Source organism: Macaca thibetana, chromosome X, assembly GCF_024542745.1.
Source record: "Macaca thibetana thibetana isolate TM-01 chromosome X, ASM2454274v1, whole genome shotgun sequence".
In the NCBI taxonomy this organism is placed as follows: Eukaryota; Metazoa; Chordata; class Mammalia; order Primates; family Cercopithecidae; genus Macaca; species Macaca thibetana.
In genome coordinates this window covers 17,852,770-17,872,884 of record NC_065598.1, presented here as the reverse complement: position 1 = coordinate 17,872,884, position 20,115 = coordinate 17,852,770, and the positions used below count along the sequence as shown (strand labels likewise).

The 20,115-nt window shown below is 45.1% G+C and overlaps 1 protein-coding gene across 4 annotated transcripts in view; it reads left to right on the top strand.

Annotated features, from left to right (window-relative positions):
• Nucleotides 1-7,651: 7,651 nt before the first annotated feature.
• Nucleotides 7,652-20,115, top strand: part of BEND2 (BEN domain containing 2) — a 55,931-nt gene continuing 43,467 nt past the window's right edge. For 3 of the 4 annotated variants that reach the window (XM_050775903.1, XM_050775904.1, XM_050775905.1), the window contains exons 1-3: nucleotides 7,714-7,810; nucleotides 11,966-12,178; nucleotides 15,985-16,100. In XM_050775903.1, the coding sequence (XP_050631860.1) occupies nucleotides 7,786-7,810; nucleotides 11,966-12,178; nucleotides 15,985-16,100 (354 nt within the window). In that variant the 5' untranslated portion in view covers nucleotides 7,714-7,785. Of the gene's footprint in view, nucleotides 7,811-11,965; nucleotides 12,179-15,984; nucleotides 16,101-20,115 lie in introns of all 4 variants that reach the window. The other variant, XM_050775902.1, reaches the window with a different exon arrangement.

The window sequence follows — 20,115 nt, the reverse complement described above, 5'->3', positions numbered from 1 at the left end:
TGGACCATTCACGTCTCAGTTCCAATGTGGCCTCTCAGAGAAGTCTTCTGTGACTGTCCCTCTTGGCACGTCCTCCCTTCCTTGTCATCTCCTTTTACTTTCTTCACAGTGCTCCACGCCTCCGGAAAGTATTTTGTTCATTTCTGTTTTCCCTCCCCTTGCTGACCAGAAGGTCAAGGTCAAGGCCTGGTGTGTGCGGCTGCCCGCTCTGTCCCCGCCTCACGATTGTGCTTGGCACCCTGCCCTGGAGGTGCTCAGTGAGGATGTGTTCAATGAAGAAGTGAATTCCAGGAGTCAAGACACAGCTCAGCAGGAGTGGCCACGCACGCTGAAATCCACGGGACCCCAAGGCAGAGGAAAGCTGGGAAGAGCCAGAGGATTTGGACTGCAGAAAGCCGGCAGTCAGCTATGGCTAACTGCGCTTGCAGGACCCAGGAGGCGGAAGGTGGTGGAAGGAGGGAGGGCTGGGGGGTGGGTTCAGGGAGGAAAAGAAACGTGAGAATTTCAGTGGCCGGAGAAGAAAACACTCGGCAGCAAACGTGTGAGGCACGCCTTGGGCCAGGGACTTGGCCCTCCTTCGGGGAGGGCTGGTCCTGCTGTCGTGTTGCCGTGTTGCCGTCGTGGGAGGGAGCTGGGGCTCCTGGCCTATAGACAGGGCTTGACTTCAGTCACCAGGAGCCGCTGTCTATACGTGCCCCTTGGGTGAAGGCAACACACGGACTCCTGTACCAACACATGCGCGGGTCACCAAACCCACACCAAGTCAGAAATTCCAGTGCACGCAGACGGTCTACCAGTTCCTGCTGAGGGTCTGCGGAGGGCCTATGGGGGCCGCCTGTTCTCAGGGCCGGCTCCTGCTGGCTTGGCCCTATCCAAGGAGGCTCCTCCATGGCGCTTTCCTTGCCTCTCCTTCGGGGCCCCTTCTCCGTCCAAGAGCCTCAGAGCCTTTCAGAAAGGGATTGGAGAGGGAAAGACCTGCCCAGGGCGCTCAGGGCTGGACCCTCTGCCTGTGTGGCTTTTTCACAGAGCTCAGGCAATCCGAGTCTGTTTTCTCCTTGGTCCAATGAGGATCGCCCCTCCCCTGACAGTTTAGGGAGGTCAAGATGGGGAAGTGCCTCATCCCAAAGGGTGCCCACTCTGTCTCTGCCTGTCTTTCTGTCTTTCCCGTCCCCAGGCCCTTGCTACTCCCTTTCCTACAGCCTGGCCACGGCTCACCCCGCCACACACACAGTGGAACTGCAGCCCTAGCAAGCCTTACTATTAAGGAAGACTTTAAATTCCTTCTCCAAATTCTTTTGAGCTTGGATTTTGGACAGCTGAGCAGGGCCTGGAGCAGGAAGGACCTTGGGTAGGCTTTGAATGGGATCCCAGGAGCTGTGGGAATCAATTGAAGGGTGATCAATGGCGGCAGGCCACACAATCAGATCCGTATTCTGGGAGCTCTGGAGCTCTCAGCCAACAGGAGCTGACCATCTGCTCTGCGCACTACCTGGGATATGCATCCCAACCGCGTATTTTCCTTGGGGTCCACTCGAAATATTTCTTCCTGCCTTTTCCTGGGCTGTGCTTAGAAGAGCAAGCATCCCTCTGAAAGTAGTCCGAGTTGTTGAGTTAATGACCGCGAGGGAAGCGCAACTCCCTTTCTCCTTAAAATGGTAGATAAAGTACTTTCAAGCTTGCCTGAGGTCTGAGAAGCTGAGCTTTCTGCAGTGCTCTTAGCGGAACCTTTGACTAGAGCGTTCAAAAGGCGTCTTCCCTGTTTGCTTTCTCAGCATGAAAACGTCAAGATGCAGAATCCAGAAAGGTCACTGGAGCCTGGCCCTCTGCGATCTGGATTGGAGGCTGCAGACTCTTTGTTGAACTGGGCGAGGGGGAGGGCGGAGTGCGCTGGGGCCCAGCCTCCTGGGGCCCTGAAAGGGTGGGATGGTGCAGGCCAGTCCCCCCACCCAAATGCAGGCGCAGGAAGAAGCCACATGGGATTTGCTTCCGCACTAGGAGCTAGGTGAGTGAGAGGGGAGCCCTGGAGTCGCACCTGGTGACGATCAGCATGGGCTGATGGGGTCAGAGGAGGTGACAGCGCAGGTTGTGCCTAATTAGGAGGCCTCCTCCAGCTGGAGATGCTTCCACCTTCTACCACCCCTGGGGCATACCTAAGACCCTGCTAGCCGCCCTCCGCCCCCCTTCTCCCCGGGGAGGCTGAGTGCTAGACTCAACATGGGAGACAGGGTGAAGTTCTCAGGCAAATTTTACTCTGCTAAGGTCACCGTTTTGTAGGTAACACAGAAATGGTGAGGTGCTAGCCTGTCACTCTGTCCCGTGCTCAGCCTGTCTTCCCCTTTTCATCACCATCTCAGCCCCATCCATCTTCCTTTCTCCCTCCTCTCTTTTTCTCTCTGATACACACACGCACACACTCACACACAGACACGTGTCTGTGCCCATGAACACATGGGATCCAGCTTTCACAACTGATGGCCAGAGCTCGGTGCTGCTCTGCAGCTCCTCCAGGCCTTTCCCTGTCCTTACAAAGAACACACCCTCTGATGGTTAATATTGAGTTTCAACCTGATTGGATTGAAGGATGCACAGTATTGTCCCTGGGTGTGTCTGTGAGGGTGTTGCCAAGGAGATTAACATTTGAGTCAGTGGACTGGGAGAGGCAGACCCACCCTCAATCTGGGTGGGCACCATCTAATCAGCTGCCAGCACGGCTAGGATAAAAGCAGGTGGAAGAGCGTGGAAGGACTAGACTGACTTAGTCTTCTGGCCTACATCTTTCTCCCATGCTGGATGCTTCCTTCCCTCAAACATCAGACTCCAAGTTCTTCAGCTTTTGGATTCTTGGACCTTCGACCACAGACTGAAGGCTGCACTGCTGGCTTCCTTCCTTTTGAGCTTTTGGGACTCGGACTGGCTTCCTTGCTCCTCAGCTTGCAGATGGTCTATTGTGGGACTTTACCTTGTGAACGTGTAAGTCAATCCTCCTTAATAAACTCCCCTTTATATATACATCTATCCTATTAGTTCTGTCCCTCTGAAGAACCCTGACTAATACACACTCCTTTTCAAACCTGCCCTTAGGGCCAAAAACCCACTGCAGACACTGGGGTCAGCAAAGCAGCAGGCTCTCAGGGCCTCATGAAAGCATGGCATTGCACGCCTTGGCCAGGCCACCGGAGCTGTGTCCGGGGCTCCAAGCCAGGGGTGATGACCACTGTGCCTGGTGAGATGGAACCCCCCCGGGTGGCAGGAGTTTGAATGGAGTGGAGTGGAAACAAGTGGAGAGTGGCGCCTTGGGCAGCTGGACACTGCTCTGTGGCCATATTGTCCCGTCTCGTGTCCTGTGGGCTGCATTTAAGTCAACTCTCCCTCTCCTCTTGCATGGCCTGCTTGCTTCCCCTGCAAATCAACCAGGTTGATGCTAGGAACCTGCCCCTGCCCCTAGCTTGGATTACAGGTGCCTGCCACCATGCCTGGCTAATTTTTTTGTTTTTTTTTGTATTTTTGGTAGAGACGGAGTTTCACCATGTTTGCCAGACTGATCTTGAACTCCTGACCTGAAGTGATTCACCTGCCACACGTAGATTTATTACAGCCCAATTCACAATTACAAAGATATGGAACCAACCTAAGTGCCCACTGACCGATGAGTGGATAAAGAAAACGTGGTATATATACACCATGGAATACTACTCAGCCATAAAAAGGAATGAAATATTGTCTTTTGCGGCAACTTGGACAGAGCTGGAGGCCATTATTGTAAGTGACGTAACTCAGGAATGGAAAACCACTTACTGCATGTTCTCACTTACAAGTGGGAGCTAAGCTATGGGTATACAAAGGCATGCAGAGCGGCATAATGGACATTGGACACTCAGAAGAAGGAGAGTGGGAGGATGGTGTGGAATTAAAAAAACTGCAGCGGCTCACACCTGTAATCCCAGCACTTTGGGATGCTGAGGCAGGCAGATCACCAGAGGTTAGGAGTTCGAAACCAGCCTGGCCAACATAGTGAAACCCTGTCTCTACTAAAAAAAAAAAAAAAAAAAAAAAAAAAAGCCAAACGTGGTAGTCCTGTAACCTGTAGTCCCAGCTACTCGGGAGGCTGAGGCAGGAGAGTCGCTTGAACCCGGGAGGCAGAGGTTGCAGTGAGCCGATATTGTGCTACTGTACTCCAGCCTGGGTGACAGAGTGAGACTCTGTAGATTGGGTACAGTGTACACTACTTGGGTGATGGATGCAGTAACATCTCAGAATTTACCACTATATATTTCATCCCTGTAACAAAAAACCACTTGTACCCCAAAAGCTATTGAAATAAAAAACATTAAAAAAATAATATCTTTGAAAATAAATAAATAAAATAAATAATTCTTTGTAGAAATAAGTTACCATTACCTTTGCAAGAGAGAATGTTTGCTTGCTTTATGCAGGCACCTGGGAGTGCTAAATTCGCAGGTGACATGAGGCTGATCTAGAGACCACATGGTTAGTTTTTGGTTACTTTTACTCTAAAGATTTGTCTCTTTGTGGTCCCAGTTTGAGGTGGGAGGTGGTTTACAAACTCTGCTTTGGTGGGTCCCAGATTCCAACTTTTGTCCCTCAGTTCCACAAAACCACCCAACGTGTAGCTCAGCCTCCTTTGGCCTCCTCTGCATCAGCAAATGTCCAAGAACAAAAGCAATGCTCTCAGTTTCTCACACCTATCTAGGTTTTGGGTCTTTCTCAGATCTTAGCTCAGAAATTGTTAACTTTATGATATTCTTTAATGGTGTGTGTGTGTGTGTGTGTGTGTGTGTGTATAGACAGAGTCTTGCTCTGTCACCCAGGCTGGAGTGCCGTTTCACAATCTTGGCTCACTGCCACCTCCACCTCCCAGGTTCAAGCAATTCCCTGCCTCAGCCTCCCGAGTAGCTGGGACTACAGGCACCCGCTGCCACGCCTGGCTAATTTTTGTATTTTTAGTAGAGACTGGGTTTCACCATCTTGGCCAGGCTGGTCTTGAACTCCCGACCTCGTGATCCACCTGCCTCGGCCTCCCAAAGTGCTGGGATTACAGGCTTTAGCCACCGCGCCCGGCCTAATGCTATAATATTTAAAAAACATTGCATCCAGTTTTTTTTTTTTTTAGTTGTCTTTCAGAAGATGTTTACCAGTCCACAATTACAGGCTGCGGAACTCCACATTGCTGTGACTGTACTGGCTGTTGACAGATATACCTGCTCTGTAGCTCCTGTGGTCCAGCTTGCACCTGGGAACAGACAGCTTTGCAGCATCTCCTCCCACTTCTCCCGTGGCTGGGAAGCCTCCCTTGCCTGCTGTTCTTCCTGCTCAGGTTAATGTAGCTTAGGTAGGACAGGAAATGGAAAGTCAGTCTTAGGCGTGACAATAGGAAAGTGTTTCTTCCCTCCCTCCCACCTCTCTCTGTGAAGAGGCGTCAGGCAAATGAATGGAGAGGACTGACCAGAAATTAAACTGAAGGGGATTACTGAGTATCTGTTGGCTATTCAATTACAGTCCATGAACAAACCTTGTGTACCTATTGAGTACTGTGTGCTAGAAGGAAATCCCAAAAGGTGGGTGCATCCCTCCAGGTCCAATATGAAGAGAAACACTATGTGGTAATTTGAACAGGGAAAGTTTAATGTAAAGAATTATTGGTTGGGTGTGGTGTCTCATGTCTGTAATCCCAACACTTTGGGAGGCTGAGGCGAGAGGATCACTTGAGCCCAGGAGTTTGAGACCAGCCTGGGCAACACAGGGAGACTCCCATCTCAACAAAAAAATTTAAAATTAACTGGGCATGGTGGTGCATGCCTGTAGTCGCAGCTACTCAGGAGGCTGAGGTGGGAGGATTGCTTGAACCTGGGAGATCCAGGCTGCAGTGAGCCATGATCGAGTCACTGCACTCCAGCCTGGATGACAGAGCCAGACCCTGTCTCAGAAAAAAAAAAAAAAAAAAAAAAAAAAAGAAAGAAAGAAAAAATTATTAAGTATAAAAGAGGACTGGAGTAATGAGAGATTAGCTAATAATAAAATTCTAAAATATTATTTACAAATTACAGCTATAAGAAACAGGCACTACCCTTAGGGTTGAGACACAGTGTCTAAGACTCACTCAATGGCTTGCACTGGTGGACTTCACTGTAAATCTATTCTCTGGAATTTGCTGGAAACCCAACCTTGCAACTTGATGAATTTGCTGGAAATATATCCTCTATAAAGTACTGGAAATCTGCCTTCTCCTGCAGGAGAAAGCTACACTTTGCATCAATGTCCTCAGAGAGCACAGGTCAACCAGGAGGCAAAAAAAACCTTCTCCTCCTACGGTCTCCTTTTAGCACCTTCTACTGCCAAAGGTTTAAACTGTGTTACTGACAAAGGGAAAAATATTTAAAGGGCCCACATCCACTTTCACAGAGTCGGCAAAAGTGGGTGAAGTTGGAGGTAAGAGGTAACACATTGGTAACCAGCACAGTGTATCCATTTCAGCCCTCGGTTTCTCTATGCATCCTCCTACACATATGTACACTCTGGTACGATAGCAAAACAACTCTGTTTCTACCTAACAATATACACCTTTGCTTCTCACAAGTAAAGAAATTCTTACCCTTCCCCCAAATGAAGAGACCCACAGTCCCAAGAGTCATTGTATAACTGACACAGTGAAGAAATGGATCCCAAATTCCAGGCACCAGGTTCTTTATATTTCATAACATTTAATTCTTAGAATCTTGTGAGGGAGGTGGTGTTCAAATATAAATAAGACATGGTGCTGTCCTCCAGGAACTTAGGAGAGAGGCATGTTGACAAGGATTTATAATATCAGGTAAAGTAATTTAAATACTAATAGGGACGTGAAGATTACCTGCTGTGGGATCCTTCTTACCAGGGGGCTATCGGAAAGTGTCTTGATGGAGGTATTATTCGAACAGATGTAGTACCGAGACAGGTTTTGAAAGGTGTGAAGACAATAGTAAAGACATGGAATCAATCCAGGTGTCCATCAGTGGTGGACCGAATAAAGAAAACTATGCAGTCGTAACAAAGAACAAAACCATGTCCTTTGCAGCAGCACGTACACAGCTGGAGGCCTTTCTCCTAAGTGAATTAACACAGAAACAGAAAACCACATACTGAATCTTCTCACTTGTAAGTAGGAGCTTAAATATCCGGTACACAGGGACAGAAAGATGGGAACAATAGGCTATAGACTACTAGAGGCGGCAGGAAGGAGGGGAGGAGAGGGGTTGCTAGGTATTTATTAGGGGCACATTTTCAAAGTCGGCTTGTTTTCGGATTTGTTCCCAAAGCCGGCACCGGATGTGAGGAAGCAACCCGGAAAACACTAGAAAGTCTGAACGCAATTCTCTTACATTGGACTTTTTATTTTTTATGATGTGCTTTTTGGGACAAGCAGAATTACACTGTTGGCTCCCAGTTCATTATCTCTCTCTCTCTATCTGTATCTATATCTACATATATTCACACACATATATAGTACAAATATATACATATACACATACATGTATATATTTTTGTAAAAAGGACACTTTAAGAAAATAGGTCGAAAGTGGGGGGGGGGCGAGGCCCTTTGACCCCCCAGGAGTCACGTGCTACTGCGCAGCCGCAGAGACGTGGTCCAGGCTCCTGCCCGCGCCTCATTGTGCCTCGGACAACGAGTGTACGCAGTTACCACGCAGTTACCAAGGAGTTACCACACAGTCGCGGCGCAGACATAGGCCTCAGGTCGCGGGCCTCAGAGCTAGACCCCGCCATCTCACAATGTCTGAGGGGACCGAGGAACAGGGTAAGGTGACCTCGCCTCAACTGGCCCACTAACTTGGGCCCCAAGTTCTGTCAGAGTCTGGACGGCACCCACTTAGGCGGCCATTCAGGGGCGGCAGGATTGGCTACTCATCGGCCGGGGCACGTCGGTGGGCGGCCTCTGAGTATCGGCCATCTGCCGCCGATTGCTCAGCGCGCTGGTGGGAAATTTGGCGTGGTGGACAGAGATGGCCCAGAGTTCAGGTCGTCTCAGGGGCTCAAGATGTCCCTGAGACGTGAGGTGATCCTGAGGTTCATGGCATCCCCGTGGCTCTTGGTGGCTCGGCGTTGGGGTGATTCGGGCTTGTGCCGAGAGTGTGTAAAGAGGCTGGGCCTGGTTGCCCTCCGGCCCACGGTTCTCTCCGAAGCCTCGAGTGTTCGGGAAACAATGTAGGCGGTCGCGACGCCGGGCTCCGGCGATACAGCAGGTCTGTGAGGCCGCACTTTTTCTTGAATTTACTGATTTTCCCTGGTGGGCAGCCGCGGAACACAGCCCTGTTCAGCGTTTTGGCATAGCGGCTGGGGTGCAGCCTCAAATTCCGGGTGTTCTGAGGGGGTGCTTTGGGTGGTACCCGCCGCCTCTCCCGGGGTGCCCGGGCGGGTGACATTTTGAGATTTTGCAGCTTATAAGATACTTGATGCCGACTTTCTGGGACAAGCTGATCCTTTTTCAGCTGTTCTCTTTTTGGTGAGGCGGGGTATGAGGGGCGAGGAATGAGGAATGACTCAAACTTTCACAGAGGTTTTTTTTGCTTGGTTTTGTTTTGTTTTCAGACAGAGTCTCGCTCTGTCGCCCAGGCGGGAGTGCAGTGGCACCATCTCGGCCCACTGCAGCCTCCGCCTCCTGGGGTCAAGCAGTCCTCTCATCTCAGCCTCCTGAGGAGCGGAGACTACAGGCGCGCGCCACCACGCCCGGCTAATTTTTGTATTTTTTGTTGAGACGGGATTTCGTCATGTTGCCCACGCTGGTCTCGAACTCCTGGGCTCAGGCAATCCTCCCGTCTCCGTCTCCCAAAGTGCTGAGATTACTGGCGTGAACCACCGCACTGGGTGAGAGCTTTGAGTTTAAAGAATTGACAAACTCCGGAGTTGATTTCCTGTCAGACCTTTTGCGGTTGAGACAGAGTCTGAGGCTTTGATGGTAACCGCGTTTGATTAGAGACCGTGCAGCTTCGCTGTTTTATTGTAAATACGTAAATGAGAAAGAAGAGAAAAACGTAGGGTGTCGGGAGCAGAGGCGGGAGTCGGGAGATCCTGCGATATCGGGGTCCCTGTGGAGCGGGGGAGGCCGTCGAGGTGTGCGAGGGCCCGGCCCCGGCCCCCTTTCCGCACGGTCGTTAACAGGAAAGGCTCTGATTTGGTTGGTGGCGGATCGCGTCCCTCCCTCCTCTCCCCGACTTTCCCCAAGTGCGGCAAAGTGGCTTCAGGTTGACTAAAAGAGAGCGATTTTCCCAGCAGCTTTGCAGTGCGGTGTTTTCTAAAGCGGGCCGTGGGCTGGGTGCCCTTTTGGGCCTCACTTGTCCGGCCTGCGGCAAGTGCTGGGCGATGGGATACGGTTCTGGCGGCAATGGAAGGGCTGCCTTTGAGAGTCTCGCAGGAGGATTTAGAAAGTGATTGTTCTTAAAACAAACGGAGCGGTCTGGCTGTTGTAATTGGCCCCGTTTTTCTGTGTGTTTCTCAAAGTGGTCCCGGCGTGAAAAGCCGTTTTCAGACCACATTGTGAGCTGTGCCTCATCTGATGAGTTGATGGCAATTGAAAGCCGTGCGCCTTGGTAGTATAATGTTCAAACAATTTCTTGTTTTTGTTTGTTTGTTTTGTTTTGTTTCTTGAGACGGAGTCTCGCTGTGTCGCCCAGGCTGGAGTGCAGTGGCGCGATATCGGCTCACTGCAACTTCTGCCTCTCAGGTTCAAGCGATTCTCCCGCCTCAGCCTCCTGAGTAGCTGGGACTACAGGCGCGTGCCACCACGCGCCGCTGATTTCTGTATTTTTTGGTAGAGACAGGGTTTCACTGTGTTGGCCAGGCTGGTCTCGAACTCCTGACCTCAAGTGATCCACCCACCTCGGCGTCCCAAAATGCGGGGATTACGGGTGAGAGCCACTGCGCCCGGCCATCTTCAAACAATTTCTAAATGTTAAAATGTATTTTAAAATTTAATTGGGAAAGTTATGTGTACACCTAAAAGAACTGATTGGACTTTTACATATTTACTGAGAAACCTTAGTGGCATTGTCAATAGCTTTACTAGCTCTAGTTTGAAAGATCTGTTGATATACAAAAGCTTGTCTTAAAAATACACTTTCAATTGCCTTGGTTATTTTCTTCTGATGACAGAATCTAAAGTTTATTGTAGAGAATCGACAGAGAGGTCTAATGATAATAAATTTGCTATTCAGTGATAGCCACCTAGATAACCATTGGTATGTTACCTTTGGCTCTCAAAGTTAGGATTATACTGTATTTTTCTGTTTTGAATCCTTTTCTCCCCTTTAACTTTATTTAACTTTATTTCACAAGCATATCTAATATTAGTACATTTTCTTTGGGAACATGCTGCTGCTGCTGCTGCTGCTGCTTCTTCGCCTCCTCCTCCTCCTCCTCCTCCTCCTCCTCCTCCTCCTCCTCCCCTTCCTTCCTTCCTTCCTTCCTTCCTTCCTTCCTTCCTTCCTCCCTCCCTCCCTGCCTGCCTCCCTCCCTCCCTCCCTCCTGCCTGCCTCCCTCCCTCCCTCCCTCCCTCCCTCCTTCCTTCCTTCCTTCCTTCCTTCTTTTGTTTGAGACAAGGTCTCCTTTTGCCGCCCAGGCTGGAGTGCAGTGGCGGGATCCTGGCTCACTGCAACCTCAGCCTCCCGGGTGCAAGCCATCCCACCTCAGCCTCCCGAGTAACTGGGACTACAGGCGCATGCCACCACGCATGGCTAATTTTTGTATTATTATCATCATTATTATTTTTTTGGTAGAGGCGGAATTTTGCCATGTTGCCCAGGTTGGTCTCGAACTTCTGAGCTCAAGCGATCTGCCCCACTTGGCCTCCCAAAGTACTGGGATTACAGGCATTCGCTTCCGCGCCCTGCCTGAGAACACACTTCTTATTGGCAATATACCATTCCAGCTCAGGGAAATACCATAATTTATTTAAGCTTTTGTTTATTTAATACTTTGGTTTAGATGGTTAAGTGGTTTCTAATGTCATATTTTTTTTCCCATGAAGACTATTAAGTAGACTTCAGAGTGACTCTTAAAAAAACCCCACTTTTTATGGGTGAGAAAACAGAGGCAAAAGAGTCAATTTACCTAGCCCAATGGTCATACCTCTGGATAATTACAGAGCCTGAATTGGAACCTTCATTCTGTGATTCTTAATTTAGTACCATTTTCAAATCATCACATGCCCCTCACACTAGCTAATTATTTTATTCTCCTGCATTAGTCTTTTTGAAATAAATAGAATAAATCCAAGTTATGATGTAGTTTAAATGTGATCTCTGAGTAAATACTTCAAGCTTAAATGTGTTCTTTTTCAGGCCAGCTTTAAGAAATAAAGCTTATTTTGATCTTAGACATTTTGCATAATGTGTTTTCGTGTTCATTAAAATGGTTTACCAAGTTGATATTTCACATCTGGTATATTTGTGGTTACCTATTTCACATTTTGTGAGATTCAGATTTAATTCATTTCATAACAACATTTACTTTTGCACTTTATTTCTGCATTATCAGTCATCATAGACACTAATACTAGTTTTTAGAGAACAAGTTTAGAACATCATGGTCACCACAAGTATGTCTACTTAACACCAGTTGCATCATTTAAGTTAAAAGGATATCATTGAACACTGTGGCATGGGCCAGCTGGCCACATTTCTTAAATGAGAAGAAATTTATTGCTCTACGAAATTGGAAGTACTAGAGATAGTAGTCTATGTGTGTATATGCATACATATGTATATACATACTTCAAAACTTCCTACTATTGGTTCATTAGCTAACTTGTAATGATTACAGATATAAAAATACATAATACAAATTTTCAGCTAAGATATGTTTTTTAAACAATCTATAACTTTATAAGGTAGCTTCCTCAAGAAACTGTTTATTTAATGTGGTATTGAATCTAATCTTTCTCTTTGCTTATTCTTAGATTTTGTTATTGTAACTGTTGACGACAGTGATGATAACAATGAGTGCAGTATTGAGATGGTGGAAGATTCTGAAACAGCAGATAATTCCACTGATGACATAGCAAATGATTCCACTTATGATACAGCAGATAATCCCACTGATGACACAGCCACACAACCAAATTTTCCAGGCGGCAGTGATGACCATCACCGTCCACTCCAAATGTCATATGGTAATTTTGTTAAATTTCCTCTTTGGCAAAATTTTGCTCTCTGGTCCCCATTTCCAGTAAATTGCTTAAATATTCCTGTAACCTTTACAATAATTAGTTATGACCAGAGGGCTTAGCTTCGTGGTAATACCACAATGTTTACTTCTGTTTGCGTTTTCACTTCACTTAACCTTTGCCATGTCTCTTTTGTTCTGTGTGAGACAGTCTTAGGAAGCGTTGGGGAGAATATATTCTCTTTGAACAATTATTTATATCTGGCAACTATAATTATAACAATTTGGTGGCAATGCAAAAGTAAAAAGCTAAAACTGAACTTCTAGGAATAACAGCTTGAGTCAAGAGTCCATGGAGCAGGTGGCATGATTATCTATGTAGAAAGTCTCAAAGAATCAACAAAAATCTCCTGGAAGTCATAAGTGATTATAGCAACGTTGCAGGAAACAGGTTAATATACAAAAGTTAATCACTGTACTACATGCCAACAATAAACAATTGGAATTTGAAATTTACATTAGCGTCCAAGACCCCATGGAAAGTGCAGTCCTGCAACCAGAACTGCTATAGCCACTAGTCCTTTGAATGGCTCTCTAGGAAATGTGAGACCCTCCACATCCTCACTTGTACAGAGAGTCATGAGACGTTAATTCCTTGGAATATTTCTTCCTTAGCTATATGACAATTTATTCTTTACCCTTTGCTTAGAGAATTGGATTTTCTTCTCTTCAAAACATGGAAATGTTATTGCTTATGTTGGAGACTGGTACATTTTTTCTGTAAGGGGCCAGATAGTAAATATTTTAGGCTTCACAGGCCATAAGGTCTCTGCTTTAAGTATTTAACTCTGCCTTTATAGCATGAAAGCAGCTGATATGTAAACAGATGGTTGTGGCTGTGTTTCAATAAAACTTTATGGTCGTTGAAATTTGAATTTCCTATAATTTTTCCATTTCAGGAAATATTCTCCCCCCCCCATAATTTAGAAATATAAAAAAACTCCATAACATCTTAGCTTATGAGCTATACAAAAGCAGGTGGCAAAGCGGATTTGGTCCACAGGTTATGGTTTGCTCCCTGATCTGATACAAAAAAAGCAGTTTGATATCACTTATCTGTTTTGGTTTTAAAACTATAAGCAGGGCTAGCAGGATACTTCTTTAGTGTGTTATAGAACATCTGATATCAGGGAGACAGAAAGTAGAATAGAGGTTACCAGGGACTGAGGTGAGGGGGAGTGTAATGGGTACAGAGTATATGTTGGAGATGATAGAAATATTTTGGGTATAGATAGTGATGATCATTATACAAGTCTCTGAATATATTTAATGCCACTGAATTGTATACTTACAAATGATTAAAATGATAAATGTTTGCCTTTCAATGTATACACATCATTATATCAAAATAGTGAAAAATTAGAAGCCATATAAATGTCCTACAGTGGAAAACAGATAACAGAACCTCTGGACAACCATAAAATGGAATATTATGCAGGCATTTAAAAATATTTTTAAAATTATAAATGACACACAAAATTGCTTAAAAAATATATGAGTAAGATAAATGTATTTAAAGGTTACAATATTTATTGCTGATGGATTGCTTTCTCTTTTTATTTAGATTCTGAGTTATTTATAATGAGCTGAATTTTTTAGGTGAACTTTTTTTTTTTTTTTGAGATGGAGTCTCTCTCTGTTGCCCAGGTTGGGGTGCAGTGGTGTGATCTCGGCTTACTGCAATCTCTGCCTCCCGGGCTCAAGCGACTCTTCTGCCTCAGCCTCCCGAGTAGCTGGGATTACAGACGTGCACCACCACACCCAGCTAATTTTTGTATTTTTAATAGAGAGGGGATTTTACATCGTGGCCAGGCTGGTCTCGAACTCCTGGCCTCAAGCGATCCGCCCACCTCAGCCTCCCAAAGTGCTGGAATTACAGGCATGAGCCACCACGCCCGGCCATAGGTGAACTTTTTATGGAAGTTATATGACATACAAAATATACACACATCATAAATATACAGCTTAAATAATTTTCAAACTAATACATGCATATAACCAGCACCCATACCAAGAAATATAAGGTTATGAGCTCCCTAGAATCTTATCCAACCCCTTTCAGTCACTACTACTCTTTGTAAGGTAACCACTATCTTGACTTCTCCTACCATTGATTACTTTTTTCTGTTTTTGAGTTTTATACCTATTGAATCATATGCTATACTCTCTTTTATATCTGGCATTTTTTTCAGAAACAGGGTCCTGCTGTGTTGCCCATGCTGTACTTGAACTCCTGGGCTCAATTGATCCTCCTGCCTCAGCTCCTGTGTAGCTGGAACTATAGGCACGTGCCACCACACCCGGCTTGTGTCTGGCTTTTTTTACTTCTTGCTATGTGCTGCAATAGTTGGTTTATTCTCATTGCTGTGTAGTTCCTTTGTTTGAATACATCAGAATTTAATTACTTATAGCTTGTATTATAGTCAGAAAAAACTCAAACAGTTTAAAAAATAAAATTTGGTTGAAGTTACAGCTCAAGTTGGAGGTATCTTACTGTATCTTTTATTATTATTATTATATTTTTTGAGACAGGGTCTCACTCTGTCACCCAGGCTGGAGTGCAGTGGCACGATCACAGCTTACTGCAGCTTCAACCTCTTGGGCTCAAGCAATTCTCCCACCTCAGCCTTCCCAGTAGCTGGGATGACAGGTGCATGCCACCATGCCAGCTAATTTTTAAAAAATTTTTATTAGAGATGATATCTTGCTATGTTGCCCAGGCTGGTCTCCAACTCTTGAGCTCAAGTGATCATCCTGCCTCAGCCTCCTAAAATGTTGGGATTACAGGTGTGAGCCACTGGGTCCAGCCTGGAGGTATTTTATAACTTGATATTTCTATATAACTTTAGTCTGTGTTTATCTAACTTGAGAGTTCTCCCATTTTCTTTATCCCCTTTTGATTTCTCTCTTTTGGGTCCTTGGTCATTAGGATCTCCACTATAGAATGAAAGGGAACAGGAAAGAGATGAAACCTGAATCCCTTAATTGTGCCTCTCATTACTGCCCTGGCTCAGGAAGGTTTAAGTGAAGTAGCTCTTTCATTAAAGTGTCCCTCCCAGTCACTGTGATGCAGGCTTTCAAAGCAAATCTCTAGTACAAGATATAATCCAATACTGTTGCGGCCAATGTCTTCTTCTAGTTCCATAGTTAAGTGACTCAGAGCCATAACCAGACCTTCCTAATTCTAGATTGTTTGGCTTACATTTCACATCCATTTATTTAGGATTAATATAAACTTTAATAAGGCAATCCTAACTTGAAAGCTGAAATGAACCTTAGAGATCATCTCAACTGATGTTAACCTGGCAGATGAGGAGGTGGCGTCTCTAGTGGTCTGCCCAGCCCACATAGTGGTGGGGGTCCGATCTAGAATAGATTCCTGGCTTACATTTTGGACACAATGCTGTCTCCTTAGTCAAGGGCCTTTTGGGGCTCCTTTACAAAAGCAGTTAGCCCTTGCATTCTCTTGTTCATTTGTTTCCAGCATTTACTGTGTAGGCTTTAAGTTACTAAGCAGTCACTTCACAGTTTGCAATTGCATTTGATTTGATTCTTATTCCTAGTCATGGGTAATATAGCCCTTCAGTTTTAAAAGAGTTACTCTAAATTGATTATGGAAGAATTCTTGTTTTGTCACTCTAAAATTCAACCCAAAGTCCAATTCAATTTGAGTTAGCATTCTGAGAACATATCCGTATTAAGGTTATTAAGAGAGTAGTGTATGAAATAACTTTTTTATGCATTGCTTCGCAGTAGCCCATGGTGACCAAACCATTTCACAGATCAAATGCCCAGTACATTTAAGAAGATACAGTTACAACTCAGAGGAAGTGGATTTGCCAAAAAGAGGAAGATTATCTACTCCAGAGGTAGATATTATGGTTTGTTTATTAAAGTGAAAATCTCTCTTTGTTCTTTTCATTCTGCTGTATTTCTTTTTAAGAAATGGAGTTGAATTTCATGCAGTCAAATGCACAAATCAGTGAGTTTTGAAAAATGTGTATACTTACACCCCATGAAGATAATAAACATTTTGGCCCGGTGTGGTGGCTCACGCCTGTAATCCCAGCACTTTGGGAGGCCAAGGCAGGTAGATCACCTGAGGTCAGAAGTTTGAGACCAGCCTGGTCAACATGGTGAAACCCCATCTCTACTAAAAATACAAAAAAACTAGCTGAGCGTGGTGGTGCATGCCTGAAATCCTAGCTACTCGGGAGGCTGAGGCAGGAGAATCGCTTGAACCTGGGAGGCAGAGGTTGCATTGAGCCGAGATTGTGCCACTGCACTCCAGCCTGGGTGACAGAACAATACTCTGTCTCAAAAAAAAAAAAAAAAAAAAAAAAAAAAAAAAAAAAAAAAAAAAGATGGTAATGAACATTTTCATCACCCTAGAAAGTGACCTCGGACCTCTTCCCAGTAAGTCCCCATCTTCCTTAACTTTGGGGGAAATACATTTTGATGTTTTTTTCCATCCTAGATGAGTTTTGCCTGTTCTAGAACTTCACATAAATAGAATTGTACGGTATGTACTGTTTTGGGTCATAGTCTTTTTTCCTTAGAATAATGTTTTGGAGATTTGTTTCATAGTATTAATATTACATTCCTGTTCATTGCTGAGTGGTATTCTGTCATATGAATGCTCATAATCTGCTTACCCATTTTTTTTTTCCCTCTGAGACGGAGTCTTGCTATGTCATCCAGGCTGGAGTGCAGTGACACCATCTCGGCTCACTGCAACCTCCACCTCCCGGGTTCAAGCGATTCTCCTATCTCAGCTTCCTGACTAGTTGGAATTACAGGCGCCCACCACCACATTTGGCTAATTTTTGTATTTTTAGTAGAGATGGTGTTTCACCATGTTGGCCAGGCTGGTGTTAAACTCCTGACCTCAGGTGATCTGCCTGCCTCAGCTTCCCAAAGCCCTGGGACTACAGGCATGAGCCACCGCACCCGGCCTATCCATTCTTTTGATGGACATTTGGGTTGTTTGCAATTTTGGGCTATTAGGAATAAAGTGACTATGAACACGCTTATGGCAGTCTCTTTGTGAACCTATGTTTACATTTAATTTGGGTAAATACCTGGGAGTGGAAGTATTAGGTAATGGGGTAATTGAAAGTTTATGAGAAATTGCCAGTTTTTCTAAGTGGTCGTACTGTTTTACATTACCACTATATTCTCCTGTGCTTTTTGATCTCTGAAGTTGAATAAAATAGATTATTAAACTATATATAATTTGGCTTAACAGAAAATGTATTTGTTTACCTACATAAGGATGTGGATATCAGTGCCACGTAAGTAGTGTAGGCAATTCTTAACTTCTGTCAGCCTCAATGTTTTCATTTTTGGGGATAATGCTAATTATCTGCCCAGTGTCATGGTTTTGTACATAATTATCTGAAAGTACTTTGGAAAGCATGAAGCACTATACAAGGGTAAGATGGTAATATTGTGTTTACAATTATTAATATCTATTATAATTTGATATAATTTTGGCTGTCTAATAAGTTTGTAATGCTGGGCTAATTCAGTTAATTTTTTATTATGTATTTTGAAACAAAGAAGTAGATAACTACTTGGTATGTTTATGTTAAAATTATTTTTATGGCCCACAATTCATCCTTAGAATAATTTTTCAGAAATATAATGGTTATTTACTGTTTGGTTACTTATTTATACCCTGCCTTACTCCAAAAAATATTTTAAGATGGTTTACAGATTAATTTATCAAGAAATATAGGTGGTTAAGTGTTTCCTGTCTTGTCCACAGAGTGTCACTGTTGGTTTATTTGAAAATCAAAAGCCATTTAACATTTGGTTCTTTGTTCATGGTTAGAAACACTTGCTTTTAAAGCAGTTCTGGTGCTAGAAAACTCGTTTATCTACCACAAAGTATATAAATGGTTAAGCTTGATGAAAATGGTGTCTTAAGTGTAGCTGGGTTAAAGAGAACACAATTCTGCAAATATATCTTTTCCTGTAGTTGTAGGATTTGCAATCGGCAAAGGTCCTTTGATATCACAAATAGGCCTTAGGTGCTTCTTGAAAATGAAGTAGAAGTCCTGAACTTTTCTTTCTTTCATATTTCCTTTTGGTTTATTAATAAACTTTCCTTAGACAGTAACATAAATACTTGATTGTGAAGAAGGTGGAAGTATCATTAATGAGTGTATACCAGACTTTGAATCTTTATATTATGTTAAATCCTCATTGCCAAATATATTCCAAGAAAGCAATTTGGATTCTTTTTCAGTCTTCGTATACACTGTAGAATTACTCTGAACTCAGGCTTAAGGAAATATCTCTCTCTCCTGAATCTGTATGCTTCTTTTCATTAGACAATGAGCTCTGAAGCATTTTGTTTCCTTCTTTTCCTTATAAGAATCATCATGTTGGTAAATATGTGATTACCGGGGATTTTGTGTTATAAGCCAGAGGTAATGAAGGTTTATTAGAAAAAAAAAATGTTTCTTACCGTGTATAATGTTTCTTGAATGGAATGAGCTAAAATATTTTGGGAAGTGAAATTGTTTGGGCATTTATCATGATCATGGGGGAGAACAGAAGTGGAGTGCTTCCAAAGGACACATGCAGTCTTGGGGGGAAGTGGGTACAGAGGCGAGCTGAGAAGGTAGGGAGCAGGTTCTCCCTAGCCTGCCTCCCCTGCACTGCTAGACCAGGGTCCCCCTCGGCAAGCCTGCACACTGGGGTGGGAGGCAGTATCTGTGGGAGGAGGTGCCTAGGGCCACAGTCAGCCTGAAATGGCCCCAATGGCTCCTCTCCATTGCTCCTAAGGAGTTGGCTCTTTCCTCCCCTGCCCGTTCTAGATCATAGGGGTGGCGCTGCAGCATGCCTTGTTCTTTCATCCCAGTTCCCTCTTGAGTCCACCTCTGTCCTGCTTAGCTGGGAGCAGAGGAGGACCCCCTCTGTTGGCAGTCCCCAGCCTATCTCAGCCCCCTAGTCCTGCCTCTTCACTCCTGGAGACAGTGGAGTGCCTGGGGCAGTCCTCTCCTCCAACTCCTCATATCTGTCCCCACAGCCAACCAACTGCCCCCATCCCTGCCCTTCTTCTGACCCCTTCCCGACCATTCTAGTGACCAGGGCTGACATCCTTGCTGCTTTCTGCATCTAGTCCCCTCCCCGAACTCAGAGCTGCCCCCCATCGGGCGTCCCTCTCTCTCTCCTCTGGCTCTAGCCCCTGTTCCTCCTTCCCCTCTACAAGTTCTCCCACAGCTTGGAGAAGCCACTTCTCTTGCCTCCCATCCCTTCTTTGCTGTCATCCTCACTCTCTCCTTCCCATGACAGCCCCGCTCCTGGAATGTCATTCATACTCGCTGTCTTCACATCTGGCTTCCTGTTTTTCTCTCTGGGTATTTTTGAACCTACTGTTTCTTCTACCCTGTAAACCCTTCCATGCATCCTCACCTGGCAAGCACCTTCTCATGTTTTAATTCTCACTTCAGACCTCACCTCCTCTGAAAAGCTCTCCATGACTGCCAGCCTGGGTTAGGCCCACTCTTCTGTGCATGCTTAGCCTCCTGTTCCTGTCTGTGTCATGGTGCTGGTAATAACAATAGTAACAGGAAGAGACCACTGAGCACTGTTGGACCGGGCATAGTGTAGTGTTGTTACTGTTAATATTAACCTAATACTATAGCAAGGTTCTTGTCCTCAAGAGAACCCTGAGAGAGATTTTCATTCCGATTCCCTACATGAGGACATTGAAGCACAGAGAGTTTAAGTAACTTGCCCAGGGTCACACAGCCAATAAGTGGCTGGACTCTAGTATTTGACCCCAACCATGTTCCCCTAGAGCCTGCACTACTTACCTCATTGCCATAGCCCAGTGGTTCTTACTGGGAGCATCAGAATCACCTGGGGGCT